The following is a 14,309-nucleotide window of genomic DNA, read 5'->3' as shown; positions in this document are numbered from 1 at the left end:
GACTCCTCACTCCTTCCCAGGGACTCAAATCTCCAGATGTCCAGCGGCTTGCACACTTACAGACTCACAGGATGGTTTGGGTTGGAAGTGACATTAACAGGCCACCTGGTCCAACTCCCTGCAAGGAGCAGTGACGTTTTCAACCCGACCGAATTGCTCCGAGCCCCGTCCAACCTGACCTGGAACGTTTCCAGGGATGGGGGATCAACCAGCTCTTCGAGCGACCCGTTCCGGTGTTTCATCACCCTCACTGTAAAACATTCTGCCTTACCCCGAATCCAGACCGACCTTCTTTCAGTTTACACCCGTCCCCCCTCGCCCTGCCGCCCCAGGCCCCGCCGGGCGCTCCCGGGACCGCGCATCCCCGGCGGTTCTCGGCCTCCCCGCGGCCGGGCCCGCGCAGCACCGCCCCGGGGGCCGAGCGCGGCTCCCATTGAGGCCGGTGCCGGGCCGGCCCCCGCCGCGGCGGGACCAATGGGGGCGGCGGACGCGGTCGAGCCTCTCCCCGGCCTCCCCCGCCGCGGCCGGGCGCCCGTCATGTGAGGGGGATATAGTACTACGGGAGCGGGGCCGCGCTCCGCAGCCGCGCACCCGCCTCCCGGGGGAGCTGCGCCCGCCTCCCGCCGCTCCGCGCTCCCGGCCGCTCCTGCCTTTGCGGGCTGCTGCTGTGGGTTTGCATGGTTTTAGTCCTGCGTTTTTATCGTGCGCGTGTGGCTTTTGAAATTTTTCTTTGATTTTTTAAAATATTATTTCTATACTTATTTTTGCCTTTTTTTTTTTTTTTTTTTTTTTTTTTTTTGGTGGCTTGGCTGTGTTCTTTGGGTTTTCTTCCCCCCCTCGTTTTCGTTGTTGTTGTTGCCTTCTTCGGGTCGTTCGTGGCCTTTGCTGCCCCCCCGGCTCGCAGAGGAGTTCAGGTAAGGGCGAGCGGGGCCGCGTCCCGCCGGCGGTGCCCCCGCGCCCGCTGCCGCGGCCCCGCCGGGGCCGGGGGCTGTGCCCGGGGCTGTGCCCGGGGCTGTGTCCGGGGCTGCCGCACGGCGGAGGTGGCAGATGGAATTCCATCCCCGGCGGGGCAGCGGCCAGGGCTGGGGGGCTGTTTGCGGGCTGGAGCGGTGCCGTGCCGTGCAGTGACAGGCGGCAAGGGTGGCCGGGGGGGGCTATTCCCGATCATCGCGACCACGCTGTTGGGGCGGGGGGGGGGGGGGAGAGGGAGCTCGGGCCCCCAAGGCCTCCTGAAAAAGGATGGAAGGAAAAAAAAATAAAATAAATAATAATTTAAAAAAAAACACAACAGAAACCTCTACAAACGGAACAAACAAAAACCCCCCACGATTAAGACGACCCCCCCCCCCAAACAAACAAACATGTTTTGGAGCCATGGGAGCCTGGCTGTGCTCGTGCTGGAGTGGGAATTCCCTGTGTGTGTGTCCCGGCACACCTTTCCCTGCCCAGGCTGCTGGTGCCACGCGTTATTTCGGGCCACCCTTCACTGCCGGGGTGCAGAGGCAGCGGGGTCGCTCCGGCGGGGCCACTGCCTGTGCCTGCTGCAGGCGAAGTGCTTCCTGTTGTGGAAGCCAAAGTTTAGGGCTGGAGCGGGACAGTTTTCAGAGAAGAAAGCTTTGGGAATGTTTCTGCGGCTTCCCAGGAGCAACGGGTTTGGTAAAAACAAACCTGAACGCCCCACTGTGTCCGGGGAGCAGCACAGCCACCTTGCGGAGGAGATGAGAGCCAACGTGTTTACTCTTGGCTCATGGCTTCTTTTCATTATTTTTTAGTTATTATTATTTCCACCCCCCTGCATTTCTCTTTTAATTTCTTGGAAGCTCTGGGCCTGCTTCATTGCCTTGTTTATGGCTCTGTCTGTGTAGCAGAAGTCAGCCTGAACAGATTTAAAACCTTCTAGGGAACGAGAGAAAATCTTGAAGAGATTAGTCTTAAACTAGAAAAAGCTGTGGCAGTAAACGTAGGAAATGACTGTCAGCGTCTCATGTGTGCTGTGTGATCAGTTGTGCTGGGCTGACTGTCCAGAGATGACAGGCTGGGAAATACATCCCCGTTTTTCAGCAAGTTCCCAGGACTTTACATTTTAATGTTGCCCTGCGTCAAAATATGTCTTCTCTGGTTTGCTCTTTGTCATTATTATTTTTTTTTTTTAGCTGGTGATTAGATGGACAGGTTTTAAACAGAACAACATGTTTTTGGCAGAAAGGACATCATAACAACCCAGGGAACTCTTAAAAAAAAAAGTTGGAGACGGTCGTGCTGCTGAACAGCTGCTGTATTTCACTCTAGAAGTGCTGTTTCCAGTGGCTCAGGCACTGCGGTCTCGCTATAGGTGCTTACATTTCTAACATGTTTTCATCGTTCCTGGAGATGAAAGTGTGTTATGGAAACAGCATCATTAGTTTTCATAGCCTTCACAGCCCCGGCTTTTTTTGGTTTTGTTTTCTAATCTTCTGGTTTTGGCTGTGTCTTCAGGCAAAGTAAGGATGAAAGCCTTTTGGTGGTTAGCCTGGCCTTTAGGAGAAGAATATAGCCAGGGCCCGATCCTGCATTCCAGGCATTCTCCAAAATCATCTTGGCTGTTCTGCAAGCTTTGAGAGTGCACAGAAAGCAGAACTGGCCTGTAATGTGCCTGGATCTATTTGGCTCTGACAGTCCTCTCTTAAAAAGCCTCTGGTTACATCGAGTGACATTGTTCCTTGTCAAAAGAGATGGGAAACAAGCCTGCTGGCTGTTTTCTGCTGAGGTAACTGGCCCACAGCAGTTGCTAGGGGTTTGTTTTTCCCCCCCTCCTCATTTAAGTCCTTATTCAAATTACAGTTTAGTTCTATTCCCAGGGAAATATATGGATATTTTGATTTGTGGCTTCCCAGCTCTTGCAGGCATTTAAAAAAAAAACAACTTAAAGATTTAATTTTTCTTTTTTTTAGAAGTTCACCAACTGCTTTTGGTGCACGCGAAGCACGCCAGCTTTTCTTAGAAAAGCACATGTTGCAGTCCAGATTTCCCTCACAGGCCCATTCTTCAGAAGTTTAAGCTGGAATAATACAGTCGTTGGAGGGAGGATCAGAAACCATCTGAGGGCAAGTCTTCCTTTCTGCCCTGTGTTTCTCAAGGCAGTCACCAGTTTTTGGTGCAAGATAGAAACAATCAGCTTGGGTGAATTCTTACCAGATGCCAATACTAATTTGTCAGAAGCAGATGGTGCTTTCTGTTTCAAAACTGGAATAGCTCAGCTATGGAACTTCTGCTAGGGGAACTTTCCATCAACACAGAGATTAAAAAAAAAAAAAAAAAAAAAAGGTGTGTTAGAAATAGTTCAGCTCTTCTGACTCTTTGCTTTTACTATAAGACATGATTATAGGCTAAGGTCACAAAACAGCCACTAACCTCTGCTTGAACTTCCTCATGTTCAGCACAAGTAAGTGTTTCATTATTGGTTCCGAGGCATAGCTGACCAACAGGACAGGGAAATGTGCAATCTTACTTTTAAGTCTTTCTTTCAACCCATCCCTGTTTCCTCCATGAGTCTATGAAGGAGGAAGCCATATCTTTCAGAAGTATGGCTTTCCCCCCCTCTTCCTGTGAAATATTAATAGAGGTTGCCAATGGGACAGAGCTCTTTAAGGGTATTGTGTAAAATACCTCTCTCTGTGTTCACTGCAGCACTGAGCATACAGATACCTTTTGATTTTTCTCCAGAGAAGGAAAGATAGGGCAAATTTTGGAGATGAGGCAGGAGAGATGCTCTGCAACAGCAGTAACAGCCATCCTCTTGCCTGCACAAAACTGGGAGCTATTGACTATTCATGGCAAAGCGTCCTAAGCGCAGCGGCAGAGCCTGTGGAAAATGACAGCGTGTAACAAGATTGACTGGCATTTCCTTCACGCTGGGTCACATGCCTCCTAATTCACACACACGCACAGCCTCATAGGCCGATCGAATGACTTCTATCTCTGCAGTCCACATACCTTCCACAGAAAGAGTTGTTTTATTATGCACATGTACAGCTCTGTTTTCAATCAGTCACCTTGAGCAAATGACTGAGGGCCAGTGTTCGCTCCATCCCGAGGAGGTCTCTGCGTTTGCTCTCTAAGGGGCATAATCTCCGTCTGTGAGCAATTTTTGGGTTTTTTCCCTCGGGGAGGTAAAAAACACGCAGATGTCCCTCCTGCCTCCCCCCCCCCCCCCCACCGCCGCAGGCGCCTTTCTAGGAAGTTTGCTTGTCTTCGCTGGTAAAGCGCAGGACAATCGCGGCTGTCAGCAGGGAAAGGTGGGGTTTGCCGCTGTGGGGTTGTAGCGGGAATAGGGCAGACGAGGGCCGGGATTTGTGGGACAATGCCTCAGCACGGGCAGGGGGCACCGGGGGCCGTGCAGCGCTCCCGGCTCAGCAGCGGGCTCGGGCTCAGCTCCCCCCTGCCCCGGAGAGAGAGGAGCGCGGAGCCCAGGGCTCGAACCAGCCACCAGCTGGCTGGCAGGGCATGGTAATTAGCTCAGTGCAGTGCCAGCCTTATTAAGGACAGTGCAGGTGATGATGACGTTGGCGCACTGATTCATTACATCTGGAGGGGAAAATCCGCCTAGTAAATGCTGAAGCGCAGTAAATATTTTTGGCTCTTGCCAGATTGATCCTTGCATTATGCTGAACAGCCTATATTTGTAGAACTGAGGAAGTTAAAAATAAGGTTGGTGGAAAGCTACAAGATAGGGAAAGTATTTGCATTTTATTGCCACCAGCAATAAACTTTTTTTATTTGTTTCTTTTTAGTGGTAAAAATTTCAACACTTTTTTTTCTTCCCATTCCCTTCTTCGGCTCTGGATTTCACTGCTAGGTGAAAGCTCGCTATTTATTTTCTCTTGCCGGCAATATTCTGTAAGGGAGCTGTAAATCTGGAGCGCACATGGTTGGGAAATGATTTCTGACAGAATTCTTTTACAAATATGTGGTGCAATCCTGCAAAACGCTTCAGCCCTGACGGTCCTCGGGGGGTGGTGCAGACATATCAAAGCTTGTAGCTGCCTGCGTACCCAGGGACGCTGGCTGCTCTGGACTTTCCTGTGGGCTAGAAGGCTTTAAGAACTGCAGTTTATGGAGATAAATTATTAAACCAACTTCTGACTGTTGCTGTTTTGTTTTCCTGCACTCAGGCTCTCACCTGAACTTTGGCTGCCTGGTATATGCTGTTGGGGTATCCTTAAGAGATCATCCAGGAATGGTGGATCACTTGCTGCCTACTGATGAATCCTTTTCATCCACAAGATCTTCTCTTGGATACTTTGGGGACATGACAGCAGGCGTGAGGTCCTACCAAATGCTGCCCTCTCCCCTTTCAGAAGATGACAGTGACTCGTCCAGCTTTTGTTCTTGTTCCAGTCCTGACTCCCAGGTCCTCAGCTCCAGCTATGGAAGCACATCCAGTGCAGAAAGTCAGGACAGTATCTTAGACTATTTATTGTCCCAGGCATCTCTGGGGAACACCACTGCGTCATGGTGGGACAAAAGGAGACTTCAGCCAATAGTGAAAGAGGAGTACTTTAGGTTGCCTGAATTTACCGTGGATATGGAAGACTCAGGACCATTTCAGCCCACGCTTGAGGAAATTGAGGAATTTTTGGAGGAGAACATGGACTTGGAGCTCAAAGAAAGACCTAAAAGTGAGACCAAGGACTTGAGAGCTTGCAGCCAGGTTTCTGTTGCTTCACTGCAACAAAAAGACCATATGTTACCCACTACTAGTTTAAAAGAGAGTAAAAATGAACAGTTGACCAGCTCAACGGAAGGTGGCCAAGCTTCAAATGGAGGAATGACCCTGGAGAATGGAATACCGGTTATGCTCCAAATTCAGCCTGTACAGGTCAAACAGGAGTCCAACACAAGTCCCAGTTCCCAAGGACCAGCACAGGAGAACATTAAAATTGCACAGCTCCTAGTCAACATCCAAGGACAGACTTTTGCCCTCGTGCCTCAAATAGTTCAGTCATCCAATTTGAACTTGTCCTCTAAATTTGTGCGCATTGCTCCCGTCCCCATTGCCGCCAAGCCAATTGGGCCAGGAGGCATGATCCAGGGGCAGACGGGAATCATCATGGGTCAGAAATTTCAAAAGAACCCTGCAGCCGAACTCATTAAAATGCATAAATGTTCTTTTCCTGGTTGCACCAAGATGTACACGAAAAGCAGCCATTTGAAAGCCCACCTGAGGAGGCACACAGGAGAAAAGCCCTTTGCATGCACGTGGCCAGGTTGTGGATGGAGGTCAGTATTGGGGTGCAGCTCTGTCCAATCCCCCCCTTTCCCTTTTTTCTCACTTGACCTAACTTGCTGGGCAAGTAGGTTTGTGCTCTGATTTATAAACTGTTTCTATTACCAGAACTTGTTTGGTTGGTTTGACAATGGAGACCTTTTTTCTTCCTGTTAGCTAACCCAGGCGTTTTGATAAATTAAATAGCACAGCATCACCTGCTGGCACCAGCAGTTTAGTGTCTTAAAAAAAATTAGCGTCGTCCATCATAATTTGTGTTTCATTCTAGAGGGTCAGATTAAGCTTGTTACCGCAGGTCTTACCTGGTGTTTGCATTGGTGTGGTTGCAGCACACCAGCCCCAGCAGACCCGTGGCTGGCACCAGCTGGGGTTGAGAGAACTGGATGGTTTAGGGCAGAATTGCTGTGCACAGCCCTGTGTGGGACTAAATGTGGTCAGTTAAAGGGCTGTGATAAGCAAGTGTGGTTAAAAGCAGTATTCTGTGCACTTTCATAGAAAATGCGCTCCATCCCACTCCTTCTGAAAATGCTGGCAGTGACACTCTGGCATACTCTGGGTTTTATTCTCTGTCTTGATTCAGAAAAATGCGTGGGTGCCACTCAAAGTTGCAAAAAAGCTGTCAGATGTAACAACATAACCAGAAGGCTGTGGTGGAGTTAAGCAGTGCTTGAATGAAAGATTGCAGGTTTGATTGAGAAAATGTTTGCCAGAGGGATTTTTAAAATACTTTAGTTTTAATATGAATTGAAAAATGTAGTCCTTTAAAAAAATCAACTTTTTATTTTAAGGAAGCTTGGACAGGTGCCTTCCTCCTTCTTTCCAGTTAGCTGTATTTCTGGCTTGCCTGCTGGCAAATGCTAATGTACAGCACCACAAATGATGATGGGAGAAAATATAATCTTAACTACCTTGTGTTAAATTAAACTGAATTTCTTGCAAATAATATGCTGCAGAGCTTCAGTGAGCAATGTGTAATGAGCAAATGGGTTGTGATCATGGGCAACAGATGAGGTAAAAAGTAACAGGAGAGTGTTGTGTAAAAATGCAAGTATGTGAGACATGCAGTAGTTAGAGATGGCTGGGTTGGTTTGAGGGAAAAGGTCACAATAGAGCTGAGCCCTCTCTTCCCCAGCTGGACCAGTCTGAAGTTTGCTTCTCAGAAGGGCTGAGAGATCGCTCTATAAACTGGTGGTGATTTGTTTCCTTTTGTTCTGGCAGCACCTCTCATGAGCTCAGTTTATTGCTGCTCAGGGTGCCCTCTCACCAAAGCCGCGTTTTTCAGCTGATTGGTCCCAGGAACTGTGGTCTGGCTGCTCCCGACCTGCAGTACAGGCACTTGCTGCTTTTTATTTGGTTGCCAGAGTACGTGTGCACGGGCAGCAGATGTGCCTGTGGGTGTCGTGTTGGCTTTCCTTGCGCTGGGATGTGAGCACAGCTCTTCATTTTGTGACAAATGCACGTGGCATGTGACGGTTTGTCTAATCCATGCTGAGACTTGTACCAATGCTCCCAGTGACTTTTGTGGCTCAAGATCAGGAACCTGAAGTATTGCCTGTGGCTGACCTTCCCCAGCTCTGTCTTATCACAAAGCTGGTGTTCCCCAAGATACAAAACCAAGGGGACCATTTAGGAAAAATATGAAGTGATAAAGGATGATTAAATTTACACCAGGTGCCTCTCTTCTCAAAGTGTTGCAGCGAATGGTTTGCATCAAAAGCAGGATGCTAATGGGCCAAAAGAAGTGCAGGTCCCACAACCTGGAGCACCCTGAACTCTCAGCCACCACAACTTTTTAAAGATGAGCCCAACAGGAATGAGAAATTAATCACCTTCATAATGAAGAACATGTGTCTTGTCCACAAACAGCTGCTGCAAAGGGCTTTTCAAACTCTTTTGCTGTTTGTTGTGTTGAATTTCACAGCCTGGACTGCAATCCCAATCCCCAAAACCCCCAAACTTTGGAAGGGCTCTGCTACAAGGGGAGATGTTTATAGCCAGCAGGAGAGGCTGTGTTTGGGGAGCTGCCTCCTGTGCTCACAGCAATCCTTAGCACCAGTTTGAGATTGCTGCACATCCCCTGCACGCTGCTCTCACATCAAAGGCCAGACCCAACTGAGCATTGAATTACTCAGTCCCCTTTCATCAATAAACCATGTTTACCTTTCCAGAAGTTCAGTGAGAGCTGTGACTTAAGTCTCACATGACTTAAGTCCAGTGCATCTGGCCACTCTGTTTGCTCCGAGGTCTATATAATCTCAAATGAATTCAAGTACTAAAACACTGCTGGGCTCCGCTTTCCCCCTTTTCCTTGCATTCTTGTGCTTGTGTATTTATTTTTTCACTGAAGACACTTAAGAGCTGATCTCACAGGAGATAGTAATTTCAAAACCAAAACAAAGTGTTGCCTAGCACAAAGTGCCTGAGCTCAGTGGGAGGGTTAAAGGTTTCTCAGCTCTCTATGTAGCCCTGCTGTGATGTTTTAAATTTGCCAGTGTTGGAGTGTGCACCCAGCAAACCCTTTTTGCTAACCCCTAGGATGACTGGAGATCCCTGGTACCTCCCTCATGGAGGCTGAACTCTGCTTGCTTGTGCCCTGCCTAGGCACGGGGCAAAGGCTGTTTTTGGCAATCTGCAGAGTGGTGCTCATCTGGCAGTGGCCAGTGACCCGTTGTGTTCCCTGGATGGGTCAGGGCACTGATCTGTGTCATGCCACCTTCTACCTTTGGCACCCGAGCCTCTGGTTATCACTGCTCAGCCAAAGAGCTGAGGTGCAGCCTGGGCTGGGCCCAGCAGCTGTGTTATGGCACAGAGCAGGAGCAGCTCCTGCTTCCCCTCCCTGGCACAGCACCGTGCAAAGCTGCAGTTGCTGCTAGGCAGGGGGATGAGGCAATCACCTTTAAATGGCCCACTGCATCTTCTGGCTGGAGGCTCCACAGGTGACAGCATGGGCCATAAGCTCTGCCTCGTTCGGCAGAGCGGGTTTAAAGGCTTGTAACACGTGTGGCCAGGAGAGTGCTTGGGCCTGAGTGACTGTGGGCAGTACCACACATGGGGCAGGGCAGGCATCTTGCATTGGCTTTTCTTGCTGCTGCTGTGCAAGGGGATGACAGGAGCTGTGCTGGTTTCTTGTAGGAAAGCTCTGGGGATGGGCGGGAGGAATCAATCTGAGCTGGGATCAGGAGTACCAGGCTGAAGCTATTGCCCTTGCCCCATGAGTCACATAGGAATGTCCCCATATGGCTGGGAGACACAGGACATGTACTACACATCAGGGAGCTGCAGGATTTTTCTTCAAGGGAGATGTAGTTACTGTCCCTTGGGGTCCTGCCAGATAGAAGGATGAAGAAGGCTCTTTTAGTTGCTGTGGGATTTCCCAGATCCCTTCACTATTTTTTTTTGAAGGAAGAAATGGCAGTGACAGAATAGTGAGGAATTCCTTGGGGCTTCGTTTTCCTTTTTTTTTTTTTTTTTCTTTCTTTTGAATTTTGCATTCCACAGTGGATTATTTTCACTTTTTTTGGGTTGATCTCAGTGCCAGAGTGTGTTGCAGATATTTCACTGCAGAGCCAGACCGCCAGATCCTCCCAGCTTCCTTGTCCTAACCTTTGCGTTGTTTTTTTGTAAACACACAGACAGCTTGAGGTTTATTTCTGTGGGCTCTGTAAGTTGATCTTTCCGTCACTGCTGGGGAACAGTATTGCAACATTCCTGCCTCTTCAGCTAAGGACATCGTTATGAGGCAGAGTGTATTTTTATCGCATGAACTCATCCAAGCTCATTCCTGACATGCACCTCGTTCTCCCCCACCATCCATGCAATTCCCCTCGAAATGCACTTGTGAAGCTCTTGTGCAGGACTGGCCAAGTGCTACTGCACTTCTGTTGCAGATGGTGACCTTAATGGCCAAGGACATCAGACAAGGGAACCCAACCACATCTCGTTTTACTTCTTTGAAGTCTGTATATAAGAAGAGAGCTCTTTGCAAAAGTGCTGTTCCCTCTCTGCTCCTTATTTTCCCTGGATGCGGCTCAGGTCTGTTCCTTGTCCAACACTCAGTCCTACTGAGGCAGTCAGCACAGGCAGCATCCTAAACTCTCCAGGCTCACTCACCCACAGCCCTACAGGAGCATCCCTGCAGAGATCTGGCACTGGGACTTGTTTGCTGCTAGGGTCTTTGGAGAAATCCCCGACCCTGCTGCCCGCAGGTCCAGACTGTGTTTTTGGGATGCTATGACAGAAAGGACCAGGGGTGTTAGAGGAAAGCAAACATGCAAGTAGAAGGCATGAAGAGAAACTTCTGTCATAGCCTTTATGAAGATAACTCATCCCAGACAAGGGTCAGGTTGACAGTTCTATAACAACTGCCTGTTTATCACGGATAATTTGACTCTTTTGAGGATACCTCTTGACTCATGAGGATACCAGAGCAAGGAAAGGAAGACAAGCAAGTGAACAGGTGAAAGAATCTCCCGTAGAAATGCCCCTGGGAGAGATGTGTCCACACAGTATCTTACCCATGGTGAGTGCCTGTGCCTACTTTCCACTGGTTGAGTGCTCTCTGCGGAGCATGAGCAGACTGAAGAGCTGCAGCAACTAAGGAAACCATTACCAGCTTTCCCACTGCCTATGCCCTGGTCCTCAACTGTTGGCGGGAGATCAGAGCTAATTAAAACCTTTATGTGGAAACTTACTTTTCTTGCATGAGGGATTTATTCATAGCAGCCCAGCAGTCCTGTTTTCTCCCTTTCATAAAAATAGCATATTCGCTCGGTTGATGATGTGATATTTTGCTCCAGAAGGGCACATTTTTCTACATGTTCTTTCCCCAATTTGTTCAGCTAGTGCCCATGACTTCACTTATTTATTGTAAATAAACAGCTGATACCATTTCTTGCAAGCTCTCTTTCTGTGCTGCTCTTTGTTACTGCTCTGGCAACGAAACACTTAATTGCCCTTTGTCAGGCAGCAAATTTTTTGTACCCATCTGGGCAGGGCTGTTTTGGTGTGACATTGTTAATTAACCCTCTGTCTCCCAGTGATGTCCAAAGTGGAAACAGAGCCAGCCCTGCTCTTAGGAACAAAGGATTAGCTCATTTGGGTTCAATAAAGCCTGTGGGATTCATGGTGGCTATTTGAGGATTTTTCTGTGGAGATGGAAGGTGGTAAACATCTAAAATCCAAAGGACTATGGACTACAGGTTTGGTAATTAAAGGCTTATTCTTGATTTAATTTACCCATGCTAACTATGCAAATGACTATGCTAATGGCCATTGGGGCCCACCTGAATTTCAGCTGTTGACATGCTGAGCATCTCTGGTACTATTAATAACTTTGTTTAGCCTGCAGGAGCACACACAGAAGTCAATTTTTCATCTGGATCTAACACGTCATGTTTCTAGGTACTAAGGCTGGATTTATCTGGAATCCCTCTCAAATTGGGTGCAGTTAGGGGGTGCCTGTTGTGCTCTTGTCAGTGGGAGCTTGAAACAGTCCTCACCTGCAGGACAGTGGTTGGAGTCTGTGCTTGGATTTGCAGGAGAGGGAGAGTGGGGTGGCTTTGGAGGGAACTGGCAGGGGGGATTAAGAGCAGCCCTGTTTTTGTCAAGCTGTATCTATCTTATGGGATCCAGGGCACGGCTGGCACAAATATTGCCTCCGTGTGCTGCCCTGAGGCCAGGGCTGACACCGGATGAGGTTGGTAGTCATGTATTTCCATCATTGCTGCTGCCTGTGGGCTGGGACCAGCCCAGCCCTGCTGTGTGTTCCTTTCACCTCCTGGAGTCTGCCAGTGGCCTGAGGGGACTTCTTTTAGCCAGCTGTGAGAGACTTAGCCTTACAAACTCCAGTTTTTCTGAAAAGGCTTCTCCTTTCTTGCAGGTTCTCCAGGTCAGATGAGCTGTCCCGGCACAGGCGCTCCCATTCGGGGGTGAAACCCTACCAGTGTCCAGTCTGCGAGAAGAAGTTTGCTCGGAGTGACCACTTGTCCAAACACGTCAAGGTGCACCGGTTCCCACGAAGCAACCGCTCCGTCCGCTCCGTGAACTGACGGGCCCTGCCTTCCCTCCCCACCCAGCCACCCTACAACAGCCGATGACAGCACTTTGCTCACCATGTTTCTAGTGATAATTTATTTGTCTCCACAGAACAGTCAATGCTGTTACTTGATACCACCATGTTTGAGTGCCCCACGTCCTTCAAAGATGATTTGAGAATGAAGCTCTTTTTGGGTCAGGGAAGTGGGGTGCTTCTTCCTTTTTTTTTTTTTTTTTTCTTTTAAGGATTTTATTTTCCTTTCCTTCTATCTGTCTCTCCTTTGCTGCTGCTTCTTTTGGAAATTACAGTGTTTTATTTTTAGCTGTTTTCTGCTGCACAGGAAAATGTAAAAGTTGCTTGCTGCTAGTTAATTATAGCCCTGGCATTCCTGAGGGCTTTGCTCATGTACAGGCCACTCATTGTGAGTTTTTATTAAGCTGCTCTATTTGTCCAGTTTGGAAACAGCAAATTCCTTTTGAAATGAAAACAACTCCTTTGTTTTTGGGTCGCCTGAGCCAAGGATTTGTAGGGGCTGGCCATAGGAGGGGAAACAGTGGGAGTTGGGGATAGGGGGAGACAAGGCTTGGAGAGCACTGGAATGTGCCTCCATGTGTCTCTGATTTTCCCGGCTCACATTTACCTTTCCTTTGGCTAGGGCTATATATAAATATTTATGTATACATATTCATACATACATACATACATATATATATATATTTAAGCAAAGACACGTCCCAAGCAAACCCAGAAGCTCAGGCTGCATGGAATGGCTTGGAGTGGAGCCTCTGGAACTGTGCGCGTGCTTCTGTCCTGTGCTGCCGAGGAGTGAAAGGATGCCCAGGTGCCAAAGGACGCTGCTTTCCTTTGAGGCTGGTTTGCAGCATCCACTGTCTTTAGCAGAAGAGCTGTTGTCTGCCCACAAAGCAGCACGAAGGTGTTTGTGAGAACCTCTGAGCTCTGTTCCTGTCTCTGCTCCTGCCTTCTCATGTCACCTGGCGGGAGAAACCAGAGCCCCAGACTGGGGGGTGCCTGGTGAGCACTGGGCATCCCCACATCCAGTGTGAGTCAAGGCCTGGCTGGCTGGAGCTAAGTCTCTGCTGGCAGGGTCTGTAGGATGTGCCTGTGCCCAGGGAGGGTGGGAGGAACCATGGTGGGACAGCACTGTGAGATTGAGGCCTAGGGGTGATCCTCAGTGCTAATCCTCTCCCTCCCGACAGCCATGTCAGAGCTCCATGCAGCTGGGGTGGGCAAATGGGTGAGAACAGTAGCCGAAAGAAACAAATTTGTGTGAGAGCTGGCTGAGAAGGGAATTTAAGCAAATCATCAGATGGCAGCAGGCAAGTGATTTTATTTGTGTTTCTTCTTGTTTTGTTTTTCCTTTTGAACTCTGGCGATTGTAAGAAGCTTTAGAAGAAAATAGAATTCAGTAATTAGGAATGATTTTATAATGGATGTTGCATTTCCTTTCCATTCGCAGACGGTGTCTGTTTGTCTTTTCTGTTGGCAAAATGGGAAGTAGGAAAGTGTGATCCCAGAGCTAGGCAGAGCAGGAGCCCATGCTGTGTGAGAACAGCAGGTCTGGCTAAAGTGAATGCATTCCTTTTGTCCTCTAGAAATTAATATAATTGAACTATCATCTATTGACTGGTTTATATCACATCCTATGAATGTATGTAAATAAAACTGTACATAGATGCATATCTATATAAAATATCTTTTAATAACGTATCAAATTTGTGTAAATTGGAAACAAAAATACCTATAAAGCCAGTGTACATAAGTTACAATTATGTATATTTTCTTTTGTTCTTCATAAAAATATATTTACTTTGACAATAAAATGAAAATGGAAATTTTAAATCCCTTCTTGAAATTCATTAATTTCCTTTATAGCCAGCTCTGTAATCAGGACAATAGCACTTGAAATTTTGGTTCACCTGGATGTAACTTTTCAGGTGCTGTGTAACAGGGAGATGATGGATCAGTTCTGAAGTTACCTTCAGTTTTTCT

The 14,309-nt window shown here is 48.2% G+C and overlaps 1 protein-coding gene across 1 annotated transcript; it reads left to right on the top strand.

Annotated features, from left to right (window-relative positions):
• The first annotated feature begins 783 nt into the window (after positions 1 to 783).
• Positions 784 to 14,086, top strand: KLF15 (KLF transcription factor 15). The gene is made up of 3 exons (XM_066195179.1): positions 784 to 914; positions 5,151 to 6,258; positions 12,144 to 14,086. Exons 2-3 carry the CDS (start codon positions 5,216 to 5,218, stop codon positions 12,310 to 12,312), a joined length of 1,212 nt encoding a protein of 403 aa, XP_066051276.1. The 5' UTR covers positions 784 to 914; positions 5,151 to 5,215; the 3' UTR covers positions 12,313 to 14,086.
• The last annotated feature ends 223 nt before the right edge of the window (positions 14,087 to 14,309 follow it).

The sequence above is a fragment of the Chamaea fasciata genome, unplaced genomic scaffold (assembly GCF_029207755.1).
Source record: "Chamaea fasciata isolate MVZ Bird 193981 ecotype frontalis unplaced genomic scaffold, bChaFas1.0.hap1 SCAF_13, whole genome shotgun sequence".
NCBI classification, from domain to species: Eukaryota; Metazoa; Chordata; class Aves; order Passeriformes; family Sylviidae; genus Chamaea; species Chamaea fasciata.
Note: the sequence above shows the minus strand (reverse complement) of the source record. Positions and strands in the feature narration are given on the sequence as shown.

Bases quoted from the DNA above. Each gene is read 5' to 3' on its own strand.
- KLF15 (XM_066195179.1), top strand. From the start codon at position 5,216: ATGGTGGATCACTTGCTGCCTACTGATGAATCCTTTTCATCCACAAGA. The intron at 6,259-12,143 runs GTCAGTATTGGG...CCTTTCTTGCAG, and splicing joins TGGCCAGGTTGTGGATGGAG to GTTCTCCAGGTCAGATGAGC.